At 29.6% G+C, this 23,055-nt stretch overlaps 1 protein-coding gene across 4 annotated transcripts in view; it reads left to right on the top strand.

Annotated features, from left to right (window-relative positions):
- Gprk1 (G protein-coupled receptor kinase 1) overlaps positions 1–23,055 on the top strand; it is a 368,709-nt gene that overhangs the window by 322,062 nt on the left and 23,592 nt on the right. For all 4 annotated transcript variants that reach the window (XM_085822051.1, XM_085822049.1, XM_085822052.1 and 1 more), the window contains 6 exons: positions 6,101–6,208; positions 9,496–9,562; positions 11,545–11,645; positions 13,194–13,356; positions 15,600–15,765; positions 20,615–20,748. In XM_085822051.1, coding sequence (XP_085678177.1) covers positions 6,101–6,208; positions 9,496–9,562; positions 11,545–11,645; positions 13,194–13,356; positions 15,600–15,765; positions 20,615–20,748 — 739 coding nt within the window. The remainder of the gene's footprint in view (positions 1–6,100; positions 6,209–9,495; positions 9,563–11,544; positions 11,646–13,193; positions 13,357–15,599; positions 15,766–20,614; positions 20,749–23,055) is intronic.

Below are 23,055 nucleotides of genomic sequence, written 5' to 3'. Positions count from 1 at the left end.
TGTATTGATCATTTTAGGAACTATTTTTTGCATATGTTATAAATTTTCATGAAGTTTATGTTCTGTGACTTTTAATGTGATGTTTTAATACAGTGCCAAAAAAGGATTCGTAGGTGATATTAATATTTTACGTGGTGGGTTGTTAAAGCTGATTCCTATTATAAGAAACTTGGATTTAAAAAATATTTGTTGCAAAGCAGAAACAAAATTTTAGTGGGCATTTTATTAAAACTTGGAATGATTTTGCAGAAAATCATGGAGAAATCAGATTTTTAAAGAAGGCCAGTGACATCCATAGAATTGGGTTTATGTTAATTTCTTATCTTCTGTATTGTAATTTGTATAGAGGTATGTTTCAAAGTGAATAATGAGCTGGTCCCTGCCTGCCCCCCTTTTATCTAGCAATGTTGAAAAAATTACACTCTCATCTCTTTTCTCAATAAAAGGGAGAACTAGAAGTTGCTTTTGGCCTGTCTAAGAGGAAAACAAGCTTACAGGGATTTCTAGCATATTATTTTCATTTCTTTCTAATCCAGATTTGCTGATGTAAAGTGTGCACAGATTCATTCAATAATATATGGATATTATTATTCACTGAGATATTGATACATATTCATTGATTGGCTCAGTATACAAGACATTCTATCTGTTAGAAATTTTCGTACCATTTGACTTGATCTTTGTTTTGTTATGTTGTATTTTCACCTTTCGAGATAGAAATATCAGAACAAAGTTTTATACATGTATACGATATGTTAATAACTCTATTTAAGATCTGTATGGAGCTTAACTAAACTCAACGAGCTCCAACAGAAGTTTATCTAGGCATTACATTAATTCTTTGGGCGAGTTTTCACTACTAGAGTAACTAAAGTATTCAAGTAAATAGACGCAGATGTACCTTAAATTTATTCTACTTGTGAAATTTATGCTAAAAAATTACAGCACGAAATTATTAGTCATTTGGACTTGGATGTAAATGCAAATTTTTCTTGAAACTGCTTCTAATTACAACATCCAATTTCTTCTAAGGAGCTGTAAGTTTCATTTACAGTTGCTAACAGTGATTGAAATTTCTGCTCTTACCAACCAAATCTATCTTGAGATTTTCATTCTGATGTGAGGCAGTTGTTAATTGCCAAGATACAGATTTAAATAGAAGACAGTCAGTGTCAATGCTAAAACTGTGTGAAGTTATGAGCTATTCCTGTAACTTAAAGGTATTTCTCCCACCTCCTTGGCGTGCCTTCGTAGTGTGGTAGTCTGCACGCTGGCCGCATATTCCAGAGGTCCGTTGTTCGATTTCCGGCAAAGGCGTTGCTAATTTTTCATCTTGCCTGCTTCCAAAATATACCTAATGTCTCTAGAAACTTTATACAAAATTTGGTTGCCCCTCAGATCTGCATGTAAATTAAGTAAACTTTGTTAATGAAATCCAAATCTAATGCCTCTGGTTGAGTAGTAAGTAAAACTTATCAGGGCTACGTTGACAATATTTAACTGTGGTTCACTCATTGAGATATTCCTAAAGTTCTGTCCAGTATGAGCCAATTTTTAATGCGGGAAAACAATTTTAATTTCTGTTCAACAACAACAGAACAACTGAATTGGATTATATCAGAGTAATTAATTGTTCATGTCTGTCTTAAAGTCAGTTTTTCTTCCTGTAAAGTTCATTATATGTATAATGAATAAATATTGTTCCATTACATGTATCAAAATCATTAAACACTCATTAGTATTTTTTTTTTTTGAATAAGAGTTTTGTGAGAGACCTGCAGCTAAAATAAAGTGCTAATCATAATCATAATCATAGGCAAGTGATAGAATATTGGAATCTAGTATCTAAAAACATTCAATGTTTATAAACTCTTATGAGTCCCATGTTAAACTTCGTAAATGGTTTAGAAACAACTCGATTGTTACATAACTACTGTAGAGCTTTTTTTAAGGCATTTTTAATATTGAAAGATTTTTTAGTCTTTCTTTTCCCTCCTCCTTTAAATTTAAGTTTGTAGTGTTTATTATTTTCGTATGAAATCATCTTCTGTTTCTAAACCAAAATGATATGAAATGCTTTTGTTGATCAGAAAGTTGTTATTGAAACTTAAAATGTAAAACTTTACTAGAGATTGTAAATAGCAGTTTTGTTTCCAAGTTGTCAGAAATTCTGATTTCATGGGTCTCTGTAAAAAGTAGATTGAACCATTAAATATTGGAAATGTATTGTTTGAGAAATGCTGTTGAGGAAGATAAATATAGAAGGAAAAAAAGCACAGGTTAGAAAACTATTACTTAAATTTATGGAGGGATTGAGCAGCCAAAATAGTTCACTCATGTCAACTAAATGCATTATCGAATGTTACTTTTATTATAATTAATATGCATAACATAGCTGCCAACTGCTCTTTTTTAATGCATTTTTAATGTTTTAGCATTTATTGAAGAAAATAATTCTATGCAATAAATGAAATTTATAGAATTAATGAAGCATAAATTTTATAAATTTCATTTCCCCATGCCTTGTGAGTTTCAGAATATTTTTTTTCTATTCAGTTTTATTTGATTTGAATTTTATTTTTTCTCTTATTACACTTTATGATCTTTTTCATGTTAAGTTTCATTTATATTAAATTTTTCTTGTTAAAATTAATTTTATCTGAATTGCCTTAACACCCTGTTGACATTGATTGAATTTTATATGGACATTCAGCAATGTTTAATCTTTCAATATTTGTATTCAATTTGTTTTACCTCAATATGTGGTACATTATTGAGCTTATCTACACAAATACTATTTATGTTAATTGTTATTTATTTTATTTTTGTGGTTTTTTAAGTACTTTTGTTAAATAAAAGCTTTCTTCCCTATATGAAGTTTTTTCAGTATAAAAATATAAGAATATAAAAAATGGAATTAACCAAAGAACATAAAATTTAGAATATCTAATTAAATATTAAAATATTTTATAATCAGAATAATATATAAATAGTTCAATAACCTAAATCATGCATTAAAGTGAATTTAAGACAATCTGAAATTCCTTTGAAATGGTACAGTATGAAAACTTACCCAGTTTTCACACAAAACATATTCCAGTTTTTCAGGGCCCACCAGCAGCTGAGCGGTAAAATCGCTGAACACTGGCAGTTCAGTCTGAGGTATGAATCCAGAAAACAGGCTGGTTGCATAGGCGTTTTTGTGGTTTTCCCCTTGTGTAACATGTATTCAAGTCAGTTTCCTTTTAGAAAGTTAGCCATGAAGGTATCCTGCCTCTTAGGCAGATAACCCTCAAGTGCTTTGCCACAATCAAATACACACACACACACACACCATTTTTTTGAGATTTTAAGGTTGGCAGCTACAGCATAATGATACTTAATAACATCTTTCATCTTTTTTTCAACACTGACTGTCTTTAAAATATGTAAAAGGTATCTATTACTTTGTTTGTTCTCAAATCATCAACAAAAACAATTACAATTTGATGAGATGTTGTTGTTGTATGCTTATGATTTATTTTATGTATCTGTGAATGAATAAAATATGTATGTAGAAATTTGTGACTTTTGTTAGATTTGTTTTTTAGATTGCTTATCATTGCTTTTCCAATACAGTGCTAGTGTTCTGTATTTTTGGTATCTATAGCCTTTTGGTATATATTGCAGAAGACTTATTCTTCTGCAGAAGGCAAGGCTTGTTTTTCCATTTTCTGATATTTCCTTGATTGGCAGGTAATATTTTGTGTGATAGTTCTTGTAAATTCAGATTTTCTGATAACTTTTTTTAGCATCCCTTTAAAGTAAAACATCTTCATGTAATAATGAGACAACAATAATGAGATTCAAGCTCTTGATGGAGAAAGTGCTGAAAATATTTTTGACTAAATTACTGAAGAAAATTAAAAAAACATAAAAGTACATTGGTTTCAAATAAAGAAGTGCATGTCGCATGAAATTTTATTAGTTAACAATGCAGATAGTAAAAAAAGCTTCTAATACATTTCAGTAAGCTAGTTGTGGAACCTCAGTTACTATGTATGAAGCCTAATTTTCACACTGCCCAAATGAGTATATGCCAAGGGCATCTACTTTCAAGGTACTTCTGACTCCTCCTACAATATTTAAAGTGTGTAAAGTTTTATATATGCTTTTCCATTTTAGATTTTAAAAATAAGAAGTCCCCAGAAGAAATGATTTTTTCTGTATCGGAAAGAAATAAGTTTTTAATTCTACATTTTGTTCATATATTTGACTTGATAAACAATTCAGCTGCAATAATATGGTGTTTTCCCTGTAACTGAAGGCCTGTAGTAAAACAAATGAGAATTTCATAGCATGTACCTTTTTCTTCAATTTCTTTTAGGGAAATCAGATCCTAGTGCATATTTTGTGCACTACATACTAAACTGAAATCGTAAAAAACTAAACATACAAAAAGGTGCACACAGTTTTTTCCCTCCAAATAACTTGAATGAAAGATATTATAAAGTTGTTTCACAAAATACTTTATTTAAAATACAGTCAAAAGTCATTAATCCGGACTCTTCGGGACTTCGGCGATTCCGGATTATCGATTTTTCCGGATTATAGATCATCAGTTTAAATCGCCTAAGATGGCATGCAGAAATTCTAAAATTAAAAATATGAAACCGTAATTTATGAAATGAAGAACAATTATGATCTAAAGTGTATCAAAATTTACAAAAAAAAAGTTTAATATTTATTTGTTTACTTTATTAAACATTTCTTCCAGTGCAAATTGTTCAAGTTGCTTTGTTTTATATGCTAATACTTTTTCTTTAATTCTATATAAACAGACATAATTTCTTGTTCAGTTGCAAAGTTCTGCTGTTCAAGTCCTGTAATTGCTGTGCCGAGAATACCGACTAACTTGTCAATCGAAATTTTTTCGTTTTCACTAACCTCTCTGTCACATTCTTCATGTCTTTATCCATTTTTTGCAGCAATTCCACTTTTTGTTTGATGGACATCGAAACATACTTTCGTTTTGTACGATCGTTTGGGAGCTCCAGAATCAAAAATTCTATTTGACATAATCAAAAGTTAAAGTTTACTTTTTTAGTATTGCTCTTATAGTCTGCAAAAAATAATAAGCCGGATCCGATTCGAAAATTAAGGAACAATGCAATCATCAACATTAACTGAAATAGATAATTATATAATTTTAGCTTACACCGTCCGTTATTTGCGCACACGCAAATGCGCAGTCGTAAGAGGTCTTACGCGCACGCGTAAACGCCTATGCGCATGTGTCAACGCAGAGCATGCGCAGAAAATTTTTAGCTTTGAGGTCCGGATTATAGATCATTCCGAATTATGGGTGTCCGAATTAATGACTTTTGACTGTATAATTTACATCAGTGGCATCTTATTACAATAAAAAATTAGATGAAGGTTTCTCCATAACAGTTTTGACTTGGGGCATCCCTTTTGTGAACTGGGCTCTTATTATATAAAATGGGAAAAATTGTAAAATATGGGAATGTAAGAACAGTTTCTCTGTAATAATCAATGACCAAGCAAGCCAAAGTTTTACCAAGTGAAACTTCTAAGATTACCTGAATCAGTGCATTTACAAGCTTTTTTTTATTATCTTGACATCTGTATTGTATATTGTACACTTCAGTATACTGTTCAAATGAGGGCTTCCAAACATGGATCACTATTTGTGTGATTTATACTTATAAAATAAAAATATTATTACTTACAATTTACTTACTTATAATAAATTTTTTATTTTATAAGTAAGTAAATATTTTTCAATAGTGGGCACTAATTTCAGTGGGCACTATTGACCCTTTAGAGGATTAAATATAATCAGGTAACTTTAAGCAACAAAATAATGTTAACAATCATATACTGTTGATCAGTATCACTTTGAGCTTTGATTCCCGATTTTTGTAAAGTTCCTGACTTTATCACATGAAAATGATGTCAAATGAATAATTATGTAATTTAATTAATTCTTATTCATTTTGAGGCTTAATATTTATGGGGTATTTTTTAAGTTCCATAAATTGCTGCTAAGTTGGGTTTTATATACAGATTTTGCATTAGTGTAATATATAATTTTTAGGGGTACTCATGGCTATATGGCTCCTGAAGTACTATCAAAAGGAACTGCTTATGACTCAAGTGCTGACTGGTTCTCCTTAGGATGTATGTTATACAAGCTACTTAAAGGGTAATAATATTTTTATTTTATAGAATTTTGGTTATGATGGAATTAAGGGTAAAAACTTTATTAAATGTTTTATTCTTGCTTTGATATGTATGTAATGACAAAATTTTTATGTAATAAAGTTAGAAAACTGGTAAGGTAGTAGTGACTGAGAATTGACTGATGCTGCTAATAATTTAACTGTCAATGGCTTATTTGTTTTGATGGGGAAAAGTTTTGGTTTGAAAGGTAGTGACTTTTCTAATCATGAGAACTTATGTTTTGAATTATAATTGATAGAAGCCACATGTTCCCTACTGAATACTTTGTCTCTGAAAAGAACAAAACCTCTTGAATTCTAATTTTCATCCTTAATTTTTCGGTGGTAATCAAGAGCAAATTCATTTGGAAGCAGTTTCAAAATTAAAGGCTAAAATATTTCCATAGGAATCAGTATCTGTTTTTAATGCTTCAAGATTCATTATCTGCACTTTGATGTAGTTGAGAAGTTTCCTTAGTTCATATATGCGATTAGGATTTCTAACAGGGGAAATACTTAAAAGTTGTTTCTAAATGCCAATTAATTAAGATGTTCATAGTTTGTTTAGATTTGGAATGCAAATTTTAAGAGCAGCTTCATAATTATTATCAATAAGAACAAAACTAGAAGTAGCTTTGGTGGCCGTGCAACCAAGAAAGCTCTTTAAATAAACTAATTTTTTATTTTTTTAAAATTCAGATATTTATAAATCACACTTTCAAATTGTCCTATAAATTTAACCAACTAATAGGATCACCATAAAATTTCCTTAGGTAGTCAATGTAGGTAATTTTATAAATGAAGTTTTTGTACTTTAGTTTGGAAAATATTTAGAAATGAACACATTTACTCCTTCATTAGCATTATTATATCTAGTACTTTATGATAATTCTTATATTTTAAGAATTAAATTACTCTTGTATTCTTATAGATTATCATGATACTCTCTACAAAAGTAATTTCTGCATCAAAATTTTTTACTGTTTCTTTCAGTATAGAACTATCAGTTAATTTGATATTTTAAATTTTAGTGTTTAACAGATTTAATAATGTTTTCAAATTACTCATTGGTTTATTTTCTGCAATATTCTTATCTATTTTACTTATAAGCTTTGTTATTGAGCATTTTTCACTATCTTTTACTTTTTTCGTCATAGCAAATAAATGTTCTTACCTTTTTCAGATGTATGTCCAACTATTTATTCGAATTCAAATCTTGACACTTGCGATTCCTTTAAAATACTTGTTGAATAATCATTAAATTTTCTTCTTAATCATCTTTCACACTTCACAGAATCCACCATGAAACAGACTGGAGATAAAAAAATTAAACAGCTTTGTTATATGCTAAATTGCAATTATGTCTTGAAAATTCTGTACGTAAGCAGTGTTTCTGCATCAATACTTAATTTGAAATTTCATGAAGATAAATGTTTATTAGTACACTATTTACAGGTTAATTAGCAAATGAATTCACATATCAAATATGTATAAATCAAAGGACATGGCTTAATATGCCTCTCCCACCTAGTATCCATCATCTATTTGTTCTTCTTCACCTCAGGTAGGGCTGCTGTACTTGATTGTATGACATCCCATTTCATTACAAAGAAGGACTGGCTGTCTTTTTATCTGTTCTCATAACTGCCTTACACATACTTTTAAGTTTTTAATTGCTTCATACTTGTCAGTTGAAAAAAATTAAATTTCCTCAACACTCATATAAGGAAAATTAATTTTTTAACTTCTAGTGATATATAGTTTGTCTTTGTGAAAGCTTTCTTGTAAAACATGAAAGAGTTTGGAGTAAAATATATTCGTGCAGTAATTTGAAGTTTAAACTTTGGAGAGGGGAGCAGCATGAAAAGCTAGCTTCACATAAATACAGTTATAGATGGGTAGGACACCAGAATTTACAGTACACAGGTAGTACAGGTATCCACAGTCCCCAAACACAAACTGTGCAGCTGCATCTCAGTTTTGAGGGAGAACACCTCGGGAGGCAATCCGAAGGTTTCTTAGCCTTCTTTGTTTATCACCATACATATATAAATCAAGAAATAGTCTGTTTTTCTGTTTGTGATATTTTGGAGATAAAATGATTTTTAATGAGTAGTTGTATGAGATCCATTACAATAAAAAATTGTCATTTATTATGGTATGATCATATTGATTTCTCTTTTTAATATGATTTTCACAAATGTTTTAGCACACCATGTATTATTGCACTCATTAGTCTGTCTTCAAAACAAGTAAACACAATTTCTATCATCACAACCTCTTTAAGATGACCTCTTCTGAAAAATGACCAGTAACTATTTCTGAGAATATGAATAAATACTAAGTTCCACATCTCTGAGGTTACCACTCCCACTGCTTGTGGCTATTAATCTGAGAGAGAATTATAATTTTTCTTCCTCCCTATTTATCTTTGATGAAAATCACAGAATTCTTCTGTTATCAATGCAAAATGCAAAATGAAAAGACTAGCCAATGCTTTGACATTTTTGATGTTATACAGTAAGGGAAGTTTATGAACTGTTGAACCATATTATCCTGGGATTGAAACGTGACTATCTCACATGACTTCTGAATTTAAGCAGCAGCTGCTGAATTACCAATATTTCATTTCCAATGACAGTGAAATTCAGACAAATATTCTCAACTCACAAATTTTTAGCAGTTGAGTTCTGGATCAAATGGAAGTGTGTTACTGTTGGACATGCCATAAGAAAAGCTATAAACACTGCTGTGTATTTTCAGGCTTCTTCTTTACAATTCAGAACAAATACTCAGGCATGTTGTTTGCTAGAGTTTTATTGCCTTAATGTAAGGCTCCAGTGTAATGTACTAAGCTATAATTGAATCTTTTTTGAATGACAGCAATAGCTATGCAACTAGATCTGATACCAATAGACTACTGCATCTTCCTGCAATGACAAGTATTTTAAAACTGGTGAAAAGCTGCAAACAAAGGTTCAGGAATAATTACTCTTTCAGGCATTGTAATCATATGATATGAATTAAAAAAAAAAACTTGTTGCATTTCATAATAAATACTTAGTAACAATAGAAATTTTTTAAAAAAGCAGCTGAAACACTGGCATATAGAATTTGAGGAAAATATTGAATAATTAAATTTTTATTGCAAAATGGTCTTTACTTAAAAATGTCTCTTGTAATTAAAACTCAAATATTTTATTATTTAAAAATAGTTGTGGAATAATTATTATCTGATAATATTTTAATATTCTGTTTTATATTGTTGCAGTCACAGCCCATTCAGGCAGCATAAAACAAAAGATAAGCATGAAATTGATAGAATGACACTGACAATGGTATGCTACAAAAACTTTATAATTTTAAAATTTGAATAATATTTTGGTTATATATTTGCTTTGTACTAGACATAGTTGTTTGATTCAACATTATGTTGCAACCTGTTTATTAATTCATTAAAACAGAAAGTAATCCCTAATTATTGAGGTCTCTTTGGTGATGAATATTAAATGATTTAAAGAAGATACACATTCAAATTATACATAAAATTATATAAATAATTAATTAAAAAGTCTTGATATACTACCGGCATTTTGAACGGATAGCATCTAGTTACTTTTCCTATAGTGAACTGCATTTCTGTAGCTATAGAATTGCAAAAGTTATGTATATATGTGCATGTGTATATGAATAATTCTTAAATGTATTGCAAATGTCACCTTAAACAAAAGTCTTTTCATTTCAGTTGTTTATTCTGTTTTGTTTATTAGCCCAAAGGGGCAATTGCCCAGAAGAACTATTAATTTAGTTTTAGCATTTTGCATTGATTCACTATAAATGGCAAATCACTTTTTAAATTGTTGCTACCAAATATGAGAGACCTGTATTATATTTAAAGAAATTAAATAATGAAGAATCTGCATAAATGTATTTATGTTTCTGACATTGTGATAAAACAACGGTACCTAGAGCCATCAAATTCTGAATAGTGTACATCTCCACCCAAATATGGGCATCTGGAAGCCCAAATTTGGAATTTGTTTTATTATCTATTTCATATTTTGTAAAGCTTTTTTGAGTTTTTGATTAATATATTCAACGATTTCAAAGCGAGCAATGGCAATATTGTACTGGGGGGGGATTAATCTAGAATGTGTAAGACTGTGTATCAAAATTTCTAAAGATATGCTCTTTTAAATATTTTGCGATATTGCTGTTGAATTGATTTTATAGTTTAAGTGTGCAGAACATCATATTTGATAAATAAATGTAATACAGAAACTGATAAAAAATGCCCCTTTGAGCATAATATAAAATTTGAAAGCTTTCAGATTTTTTCTTTCTTTTTTGGGACTGGATTATTTAATTACGGTAGCATATTGATGGATTTCCAAACTTCCATCTCAGTTTTGACTGCTAACACTTCAGAAGAAGAATCCTAAAGGTCTTGTACTGATTTTCCCCTTTCTTCAATATTTCTAATGCTGGATCTATGGATTTTAAGTACCCGTTTTTCACAAGAGGAACAGTGCCACAAATGTATACACCTTATTCATAAATTAAACCTAAGCCCAAAAACATCTTAATCATTCAGTGCTAATGATTACCAGCAAACTTATTGGTATTGTTATGATTCCATACTTCATTAATTACCAGGTTTTAATGTATTGTGGGCTTGTAAATGCTATTTGACATTAATAATGAATAATTTAATTTTTAATTGTAATGGAAATTTCTCAAAAGCATTATAAAATGACACTTGTCTTTGATGTTTGTTGCTTGAAACATTAACTAGAAGATAATTTTTTAAAGATAAACCAGAAGTATTTTTCAAGGTGTAATTTAATTAATCATATATAATATTTAGTTCTGATCTGTCATGTAAAAAGAAATGATATTAGTATCATAAAACTGTGTTTTCTGGATTTTAATTCTTTTGAAGAACTACAAATATTTGTTAAATATAATTCATAATTATAATTCATAGTTAAAAATTAAAATGTTTTTAAGAATGTGTGTACAAATCAACCTTCATTCAGAATACTCCTAACATATTCAGTTTTGATCTCTTGTATCAAAACTGAATATGTTAGGAGTATTGTGTATTATGCTTTGTTCATTCACATATTATGCTTATGTGTAATACATATTACCTCAATTTGTATTGTAGCTGTGTTATGAACACTTAGTTTAATTATCACATTAAAGTTTGCCCATAAATTTTTAAATTGGAAAGTGAATGTGCTATTTGAATCCAGATTTTGGAAATTTTATTGCTTTTAGACTTTTTTGTAAGTTTAGGGTTTTATATTCATTTCAGAATGTGGAATTACCTGACAGTTTTAGTATTGAATTGAAAAATCTTTTGGAAGGCCTGCTTCAAAGGGATGTGGATAAAAGGCTTGGCTGTAAGGCCCAAGGGTATGTCACTGTTTGTATTTATTTATGTATGTATTTGTTATGTTAATATGAGCTGCAATGCATCTATCTATTTTCGTTTTTACAAATATATTGATCAATTTTTTTGTATTTGTCATAGACTGTCATTTTTAAGTTAGCCCCTTCTTGCTTCTGTATTGGCCTCTTAATCTTTTCATATTTTAAGATGAAAATATTAAAGCTGAAAGGTTAATACATATGTATACACAGCATCTAGCTATGTATATATTTAATGATGAAATAGCTTATTATAATCAACTTTGATTACCATGTACAGGTTCTAATAAGCTTTTGTTTCGTCTATATTCTGTTCATGTCTGTTTTCATTTTTGTAGGTATTATGTTTTAAAATCTATTTTCCGTTGAACATTGTTAAAGAAACAGAAAATAGTAATGTAAAAGTGCCATTGAAAAAGAAATACAAGTATTTTTGATTTATTTAAGAAATGGTTAAAATATTCATGGTTAAAACCCGTGTTTTCTAACATTCATTAAGCTTATTTGTGTAATTATTAAACATAAATTTAGTATTCTCTTTTGATGTAGTATCAACTGCATACCTCGAAAGGACAAAAATAAAAGAAAGTAATATGAAGATATCTTAAAATTAAGACTTCTTTATTTGAGGCATTTTAAAAATGGCTTGTTAGCTAATATTACTTTTACATATAAACATAAAAATATCAAATAAGATACACAGCATGAAATATGTATCATAATTATATCATGTATGATATTATCCTCAGGTTTTATAACTTTATAGCAATCCTCATGTTTTATAAGGCGTAATGTCTTTTCAGAAACAAAATGCCACAATACAGGAGGGAAAATATTGCTTCTGTTGTGTGAGGGGGTTCCTACTTATACATCATGTATTAATAGATATCTTTCATACAAAAATATAATTGGGAAATCTTCATGTCATGTACTTTGTGTTAAACTGTGCTACATGTGCTCTAAATCTTTATAAAACTATTAAGGGAAGAAAAATTAATCAGATTATCAATTAAAACAGGATAGTGAAGCTCAGAATTCTATATTTTAGAGGATCCACAAATCATTCCATAATTTTTCATAATCGTGTTTCTCTCTCATATAAACAAGGAAATTTTCCACTGGGAGCCTTTTTAGAAGCACATTGCCTAGAGCCGAAGACTATTTCAATCAGGTCCTGCATATTAATACCTGAATGTAATTTAAAAGTCATATTTTTAAAGTTTAAGTAGTTGTCAAAATAAATTTGGAATACCCAGCATTTAAATCCCTTTTCTTCAAGATATTCTGGAACGTAGAAGTTCTCTATTAAAAACTTTCTGTGTGTAATTTTATTTGTATGTGTCTTGATGAAATCAGTATTCTGATGCTTAGTTTAAACTGAAAAAAAATTAAATTATTCTGATGCTTAATTATGCTTAAAGTCCTAGTGTTTGTTTTAATTATAATAGCTTTAAAATGTGTAAAAATTTGTATTTATAAGTTGCACATAATTTATTTCAAACTTTGAAATTACAATTTTATTTCTTTTTAAAGAGCTGATGAAGTGAAGGAACACCCTTTTTTTACGGGTATTGATTGGCAGCTGGTGTATCTTCAGAAATATCCTCCCCCTCTCATTCCACCCCGAGGAGAAGTGAATGCAGCTGATGCATTTGATATTGGTTCTTTTGATGAAGAAGACACCAAAGGGATCAAAGTAAGATCTTTAAGGGCAGTCTGTATAGTTTTTGTTGAAAATACGAATTTAAAAATATTTATGTCCAAAGCTAGGCTGAATAGTGTTTAAAAAAAAAATTGGCTATCAATTTCAACACCATGAATGATAAACAGGACTTAATTTTTGTTATTATTTCTAATCGTCTTGATCTGAACCTATGGCTATATTATATCTACGAATTTTATTGTTGCCTAAATGAAAGAGATGCACTTCTCATTGGCTTAGGTTTGAGAACCTTAATAAATGTCAACAGAAATTTGTCCAGCTCCCTTCCAAATTTGAAGGAAATGTCCTGGAAAAAGGATCCAAGGACCTTTCATCACTCGCTTTATCACCTACCTCTCAAAAGGACTTTTGACTTATCAGTATTGTAAGTTCATGCAGCAGAGACACTGTATTCTTGCAAACAACCATGCCTATAAGACTCAAACCACGCAGCTGGCTCCAAAAGGGTGGTTAGCTTAATTTCTAAAATTATTGAATCCCCGTGGAAGAGTCAGGAATAGTGAACAAAATAAATTAATAAAATAATTTTAAATGAAACAATAAATAATGAGTCATAAAATAAAATATAAAAAGATAAATAAAAGTTTGTGTAAAATAAAAAAATTGGTGATGTATATGTAAATAATGAAATAACAAAACAAAACGTGGTTAATTAATGTTAATAAAATTGGTACCAAGGATGTTATTTTAGTAAAATATTAGGTATTAAATAACACAGTTATCTAGTTAGGTTTAAATAACACAGTTATCTGGTATTAAATAACACAGTTATCCGGTAATACTGAGATTTGGTTGTACAGGGTATCGGAGATTATCTTATTTTAGATTTCATCATTATATGTCTAAAATCGTAATTTCACTGAAAATTTAACAAGTGCTTGTGCTAAGCTGAAAAAAACTTCAGCTGAAATCCCTTGTGCATATTAAAAAAATATATTTATATGATATTTGATATATATGATAATTTAATAAAAATATATGATAATTTGATATATTTAAGTAAAAATTTTTGTGCAGATGTTTACGTAGAACTGTTAATCAACAATACAAACAACTCTTGAATTTTTTGCTAAATTAGCTCTCCTTCATGAAAAACTGAAGACTTAAATCATAAGTAAATATGGAGAAATGAAACTAAATAAGTGAATTTATTCTTGAGCACTTTTCTGAATTTTGCATGTACAAGTACGAAATGTTTTTAACTAATGTGAATATTTACAGTGTGAGGCTGCATATAAAGCAAATATTGCTTCTATTCATTGAACTGGCTTCATAAATTTTACATTTTAAGAAATTTTATTGTTTTAAATGGCTGTTTAGTATTTTATTTTAAGAGGGCAAGTACCTGTCATTATCTTTTTTAATGCTCTATTATACACTTTCATTTCATTGTAAAAGCAGGTATAAATATACCTTCATTTCTTCGTTGTGAAAATTTTTTATTTCTCTCTGTGTGTGTAATGGAATATTGACTAATTTCTTTTACACATTTCTCTATGAAAAGGAACCATAATAACCCTGACAATAGTTTCATGTCAAAGACTATGCCATAATTAATTAATTCTCATAAAGCTATATTTTTTTAAGCTGTGATTATGAAATAGAAATTTCTTTTATATTAAAAAAATTATGATTAAGTGTTTAAACACATAGTATAAATGGACAGTTGTAAATTGCTTTTACTGATTGCTTTATTTTAGCCTTTAATTTATTCATTCCTTTTTTTTTTTTTTTTTTGGCAATGAAATTTAGATTTTACAATATAGTTATTATGGCTTTATAAGATTATTTTTAAGTTTATTACAGTAATATATTTATTTATGTTATGAGTTTAAATAAATAAAAGATAATTTAAGTAGAATATGTAAAGCAGTGCTATGATTTTATGAAAGTGATGTGCATGAGGGTTGCTTTTTGTAATATAAAATAGTTTTGCTGCTGGTGCCAGCTTGGTTGTGTTAAATCTTTAGTTCATTATGCATTCATTTAATGTTTATTTCTAGATTATAAATAATAATATATTAAGATGGAGAACTTGATGAACTGTTAATATATTTGGTATGTGGTAGTTTCTTTTCTTTTTTGTGTACGTTATTTTATTTTATAATCTTAATTTTTTTTTCTTTTTACCTGTTTTGTTTTCTAGTGTTTCACAGTTTTTAAACTTGCCATTAATATCTGTATAAATGTGTTTATTGGAGTTGTATTTTCTCTAGCTAACAGATGCTGATCAGGAGCTTTATAAAAACTTCCCTGTAGTTATATCTGAAAGGTGGCAACAAGAAATTGCAGAAACTGTATTTGAAACAATAAATCTGGAAGCCGATAAAGTCGAACAAAAGAAAAAAGCAAAAATGAAAATGAAGTTTGATGATGAAAAAGGTATTTAATTTCTGTAAATAATTGCAAAATTTTTATTACAAATATTTCTTTTAAAAGTTAGAATGATGTTGATAGAAATTAATTTAATTCATCAGTTGCTTTCTTGTGTGAAGTAAAGGAAGTATTGTAATCACAAAAATTTCCAGTATCATATTTGAACAGAAATATTCATTTTGATCGTACCCCAATCCATTCGGACAATTTTTTTGGATGATGCCCACATATGCGGGCAGAATAAAGGACTGATTTTTCAAAAACAGATTGTAAAATGGATTCATGACATCTGTACGTATGTATCTCGCATAACTGAAAAACAGTTCACTGTAGAACATTGAAATTTTGCGTATGGCACTACTTTAGCATCTAGTTGAACATCTCCCCTTTTTCCTGCAGTAGGCAGTACCAAACATATATATGACCCACCTTCTTACCCGGCCTATATTTTCACACTTGATGGTCATAGTAGTATACATCGGATTACAGAAGTGTTTTAAATGATGAAAATATTCATGTTTTGGCAATGACAAATTAAATAATAATAAATAAATAAAATAAATTTTTGACAGGCAACAAGATCTAACTTTTAATGCAGTCTCCCAGTTCTTATGCTTTTGTTTGGGAAAGTTATAAACTGGTTATGAAAAATTAAATTAGGAGAAGTTTGACCTCCCAAATGACAAAATTAGACTGGGATTTCTAATTTCAAAATTTGAAATTTTTTATGTCATTTCCTTTGTTAATTAAATTAAAATAATTCGAGTAAAAGAGTTTAAATGAAGGGCAACAAGAAACATGTATAATTTAATAGGCCATGTAAAGAAGTCGTGTGGTGTCCATGTCATTTTTTTAAAAAAAATTCTGTGAAAATTTAAAAAAAAAAAAAAAAAAAACAGTAAATTTTGAAATTATTTGACGTGAATAGTAAATTTACAGATGCTTCAAATTTATGATAATCCCTAGTTCTCACCGTAATGCACTCAATTAATTTTCATGTAATTTTATGAATTATTTTTTTTCTTGATATTAGTTTATAAATTTTACGCATAGAAGAAGGGTATTGATAATTTGAATTGCTTATGATAATTAGACTAGTGAGATTGAGTCATCTCTTCATTCGTTTATAGTTTTTTTATTTGAATGGCATGCTGTGGGCATCCTTTCTAATCTAATATGTGAAGAAACAGTATTGAACTTTTATTCAGTACTTCTTGAAAGTACTCATGTATGTGAAGAGAGCTAAAACGATTTGTGTGAATTCACTTGTGTAATTTCTGCTCTTGTTGGGTGCATTATGAGTCCTTAGTTATTATTGTTTTTTTTCCTTATTTGCATTTACTTCACAGTAAATATTTCAGTTAAATCATTTGGCCTATTATTCATTAATAATAGTAAAACTTTGTGTTGTGTTTTATATATTTATTGGGAAGGTGTGGAAAGAAATGGGCAGATGAGACTATATCATCTTCCTGAAGTAAATTCATCTACAAATTTCTAACAGCATACAGAAACTGTGGATGTCTTTCCAGTAAAAATTACTCCATCAAAATAAGACCCATAATATATTTCCATTAAGCTCCAAAAGCCATTTTAGTTATAAAAGCACAAACATTTTTCAGAACTGTTGTTCAAGACAACTTGATGGTTAATGTAAGCTTATTGCCAGTGCAGAAGTGAAAGCGAGAGCTTAATAGTAATCTAATCTGAAATGATAATGCAATACTATGCGCATACTAAAAATAATGCAAAAATCTAATCTTTATATTAAACAACAAAAAATTGTCCATACTCCATATTATTAGAAAGACTGTTTATACAAATATGTAAAGATAGTTTACTCATTTGCAAATAAACATGGATAAGAAATATAAATACTTTGAGTTCATCATTGAGTTCATGGCAAAAGAAATTCTATCCAGTCCATGAAAGGCTACTGGATATGTATATGAAATGATTCCATTAACCCTCTGACTGCTCAATTTGTGGACCGAAATCGCTTCAAAAAATGTGTAATTTTTTTTTTATATATATATTTTAAATCTATATATATTGGAAAGTTGAAAAATGCACTTTTTCTTTCTAGAAAACACTTTTATGTAGATTTTTATCATGAGAAGCTAAGTTGCCAGAAAAACCAATTTCAGATGCTATCAGCAAAAAAAAACAAATTTTTTAAAATAAATTTCAATCGAATTACAGTTAATTTTTATTTATTACATAATATAAAAAAGTAAAATGTATAAATTTTAAGAAAATATGAAGCACTGAGGAAAAAATACCTTAGAAATGCAGTTTAGTACGATAGAGTTCAAAACAGGGTTCAAGGCAAAGTCCAACTTCACAGTCTTCGTGCCAGATTAATAATCTAATTAATAATCAATTCAATAGATCTAATTATAAATCTAATCAATAAATCGAATTAATATTCAACAATTTTATTAAATAATCAAGATAATCGCTGAACGTTTTCTAGCAGCCATTTCTGTAAGAAAAATGCGGCAAAAAGTGAAGTTTGCGCTGTAATACCACGTACCTTCAAATCCCGCAATTTAGTGGACAACTAACGATATATGTTGGCCAAAACGTAAACTATACGTCAAATACTGTATATAATTTATTTCAATGGTTAAACGGGAAAAAAAACGGGATGCGCTCCTCAATAAAGGAAGAAAAACACATGCCCATGGAAATCGCGGGATGAGCAGATTTTGCTACATTTGAGTTGCCTGTGGAAATCGTGGGATGAGCAGCCAGAGGGTTAACAATAGCAAAGTGCGCACATGGATAAAGAAATTCAAAAGGAGACAACCATAATTGAAGACAAATCATGCATCAAAGGCTGTCATCTTCAACCAGGAACACTAATTTGTAAATGATGACAGAATTGAACAGAATTGATTGGATATATAGGTCCTAAGCTCTCTGCACAAGTGAACTGTATTCATGAATGCAGTGAAAAATAAGGCAATAAGGTTTAAATTGTAAAACATTGTAAATGAGGGCTGTACTTTGCTCTTATCTTTTGGAAGCCTTTGAGGCCAATAAAAGAACTTTCTAGTTTTATGACAGAGGTCAAAACATGATTTGTGCTTTTGTGATATAGAGATCAAGAATTAGCACAAGGAATGGCATTATTCTTCTTGAGACCTAGAGTATTCGAATGCTATTAATAGCTCAGAAGTTGATGGTGACTGTTTTTAAATGACAAGACAAACACTCTCCTTAATTTTCTTGAAATACGATTACTGTGTGTCCAGTAAGTAGTAGTGTCCTGTGGCCAAAAGTTTCAAGAAACCACAGGCAAGAAAAAATTGGAAAGAACCTGAACATGATTTACATTCACAATGGTAATATATTGCTTTCTTTAACAGCAACTCGTGATTAGGTGTGTGGGTAAAACAGTAAGTGCTTCACCTGTGTATAAAGACTTGGTCTTGCATTTTCAGAATGTCGTTAGTTTAATGAAAACTAAGTTATTAAAAATAGGACTCTCTTGCATAAGTGATACAAAGGAGGTAAAACAGTGCACATCTGAATTTTCCAAAGAATGTTCTAGAGTTCTCTTAGATATATTGCTTGTATTACAGTTCTATTTGATGAGTACAAATATATTGCTTGTTATGGAGACAATGCTGAATAATGCAGTGGAATCTCGGTCATAAATGCTTCTCATCATGAACAATTTTTGTTAATAAAAAGTGTTTTTGATGATTGATGCCTCGAGTGGCAAATACATAAAATAGCAACAAATGATTTTCAAAGGTATTTTGAAAAAGTTTTGCCATGGAATTAACACACAGAAACTTCTAAAACATCATTTTATTTTATCTGTTGCTTAATTCTGAGTAACAAAGTTTGGCAACAAGTGACTTTCTATGAATTTGACATGAATTAGGATTGGTTACCAGATTATTAAGACTGTTTGGCAGGCAAAGACTCTGAAGTCACTGACAATGAGGGCTTTTTTGTTATCTAAGACATTGTGCTTCTTATAATTGCTCCCTCTTTAAACAAAACCATGGGCTTGGAAACTAACATTGAAGACACTGATGTATTAGAGAACTACAAAAATCAGAATGGCACGGAAAAACTTCAGAAGCAGCAACAAAAAGCGATTATAGAGGACAGGTCTCTAAAGGGACCTGTCCTCTATAATCGAAAATGATTCTTGTTATTTTGTGTATGAAATTTTTGAAAAAGGATTCAATTGACAGAAAATGTTTAGGTTTTGTATTAAGATATTAATGCATTTGATCGAAATTTTCAAGCTTAATGTTGATATTACCACAGTTAAAGCATTTGGAAGGCACAGTACTGTAATTTTCAGTGATGCTGCCACATGTTCTTTAGAAACATTTTAACGTGTAGATTAAAACAAATCACACAGGATAACTTTTTTATGACACAGAGGCCTAGTGAGGCTTGATCAGTGTGGTGCTAAAGAGACAGAGTAGGGAAAAAGTCAGAGAGAGTTATCTATTTATTTTATAGAAAGGGATACTCCATCCAAACAATAATATCTTTTGCCCTTCCCTTTCTCACAATCTTTCATTTCTGCCCACAACTCTCTTCATATGGGTAGAGTAAAATAATGTTTTAACTTTCTTTACCTGTTTAGTATGGAGCTTATCCTCTTTTTTTCTTGCAAAAGGGGGTAGTCTTAAATTTAAAGATTTCTTTTGCAATGTGTTTTGAACTTGTGATGCATATTGTTGTAAATTTTTTAATTAAATTTAATTTTATCTGTGCTTGAGGAATGAATTATTCCATTTTACATTGATTACATGATAAAGATTTCAGATGTCTTAAGATGACTCTTTATTTATGTTATTGCAATTTTTATTTTATTTAGAGTCAGACTGTATAATTCATGGTTACATCAAGAAGTTAGGAGGTCCGTTTGCTTCTGCATGGCAAACACGCTATGGTAAACTTTATCCTAACAGGTTGGAGCTTCATACAGAATCCAGTAGTGCTAAACCAGAAGTAAGCAAAATTTGCTGCCTTATTTATTTTTTTCCCTTGTGGTAGGTACATCTTTGTTAAATATTAAGAATGCTATGTATGACAAGTATTTTTATACACGACTTTTGTTCTGTGTTAAAATTTATTGTGACTATTTTGTTATAAATATTTAACCAAGGTATTACTTGCTTAATTACATATATGCATACAAAAAGAAACAACCTTGTAGATAAAAAAGATTGTTAAAAAATAACATTTTGATATCCAAAAAAGAAATATATTTATAAAAAATTTGAAAAGGAACTGAAAATCAGAGCCTTGTTGAAGATTTAGGAAATGGCCTATCCTGAAAGTTTTAAATGTAAGAAAACAAGCAAAAAGTTAATATTTACATTAATTCGCAGTATTATATTTTCTAAATTTGTTTTTGTTTCTTATCAGTCTTTGTGAAATAATTGTGCTGTTTTTGGAAAAACTCCTTTCACATTCCTTACTTTACTTAATTCATTACAAATTATTACATGAAAATCAATATGCATGCTTCAGTGTCATAGATTAGTCCCTAAACGAATTGGATTAACTTGTTTTATAAAATATTTAAATTGCAGATGTGGCAGTATTTGTGTATGGTTTAATATAATCATAATCAGTACTGAAAATTATTTAAAAAAATCTTATCATTAGAACAATTATCCTCTGAAGCTTGGATATATATTGGGTAGATCGTAAAGGTTTGGTACTCCAAATAAATTGGGAAATTTTTTTATTGTCATGTATAAAAAATTAAATTCATTTTTGATATTTTTAATAGATTATTAGAAACTACTATCAGTTTATTTCAAGAGGTTTCTGAAGTATAATTTCTTAAGATTAATACATTAAATTTTAAATTTATGTGCTATGTAAATCAAAATTATAACTTAAATTAGCAATAGTTGCTTAATTCTTCATTTTAATTTTGGTGTTTCCCTTGTTTGTTCTAAAAACAGCATTTGCTTATACAGTACAAAGTCTGAGATTCTGAAAAAAACAAAACTACTTAAACAACTTACATTGAAAGATATGTTTAATAAAGTAAACATATTGTAAATTTTGATACCCTTTAGATTATGAATGCTTCATTATTTCATAAAAGGTTTCATTATTTCTTGTCAGGACTTCGGCCATCCCAGATTTGAGATTTTTCTGGATATTAGATCATCAGTTTAAGTCGAGTAAGATGGCATGTAGAATTATAAAATTAAAAATATGAAATCATGATTTATGAAATAATGAAAAACTAAACTCAGTGGTGGAAACAGCCTTAATGGGCCAAGGCCTGCAGTTTCCCAAAATCTGGTTTTTTGACCGTGGGCCCCAGGCTGTGTAAGCATATGCTCTGAATAAGTGGTCAACTTGTCGCAGGACCCCCCAGTGTGTAGTCTCCAAGTGAACTTGGTGCTCATTTTATTGACCCGAGGGATGGAAATCAAGGGATGAAAGGCTAAGTTGACCTTGCCCAGCCTGGGGTTCGAATCCCGGACCTGTGGTGCTGCTGCGCGATGCGCTAGCCACTGCGCCACCGGGCCTTTTATGAAATAATGAAGCACCATAATCTAAAGGGTATGAAAATTTACTAAAAAAGCTTAATATTTATATGTTTACTTTATTAAACATATCTTTCAATGTAAGTTGTTTAAGTAGCTTTGTTTTTTGTGCTGATACTTTCTCTTTTATTCTATAGACATATATAATTTCTTGTTCAGTTACAAGTTCCATTATTTAAGTCCTGTATTTGCTGGGTCGAGAATTCTGATTAACCTGTCAATTAAAATGTTTTCATTTTCAAATAACCTCTGTGTCACTTTCTTCACTCTCGGTAGTGCTATTTTCTTGATCTAGAGCCATACTACAGATTTTACTGTCCATTAATTGATTGGTGATTGGGGCATTGTCATTGCAATAAATAACTTCTGTTAACTTCTTGTTTTCTCTAAATTCTGCCACACGGTGTGGCCTTGTGAGTTCTGGCGCCAGTCTTTGCTTTGTGTGAAAAACAAATCGGTTATTCTTAATTCAAATAGCACTAAATGTAATGGTTTTACCTATGAATGTCATTAACAAAATCTATTTTTAGCATATGAAAATAAATTTTTGTTAAATCTTTCCTTGTCAACATTTCTTAGCGTATTTATCTTAAATCTATAATCAGCACCAAGCATAATGTCAACCGAAAAGATTACCATACTCTCCATTATTCAGTTACTAATATAAAAAACAATTGCTTAAGCATCGCTGTATGAGTCATTACTCAAATTGTCATGTGTTGATAAATATGCGGTGATGAAA

The sequence above is a fragment of the Stegodyphus dumicola genome, chromosome 8, assembly GCF_044657685.1.
Source record: "Stegodyphus dumicola isolate Sdum_Otavi_A_Nest chromosome 8, ASM4465768v1".
In the NCBI taxonomy this organism is placed as follows: Eukaryota; Metazoa; Arthropoda; class Arachnida; order Araneae; family Eresidae; genus Stegodyphus; species Stegodyphus dumicola.
This window is presented reverse-complemented; position numbering and strand designations above follow the sequence as displayed.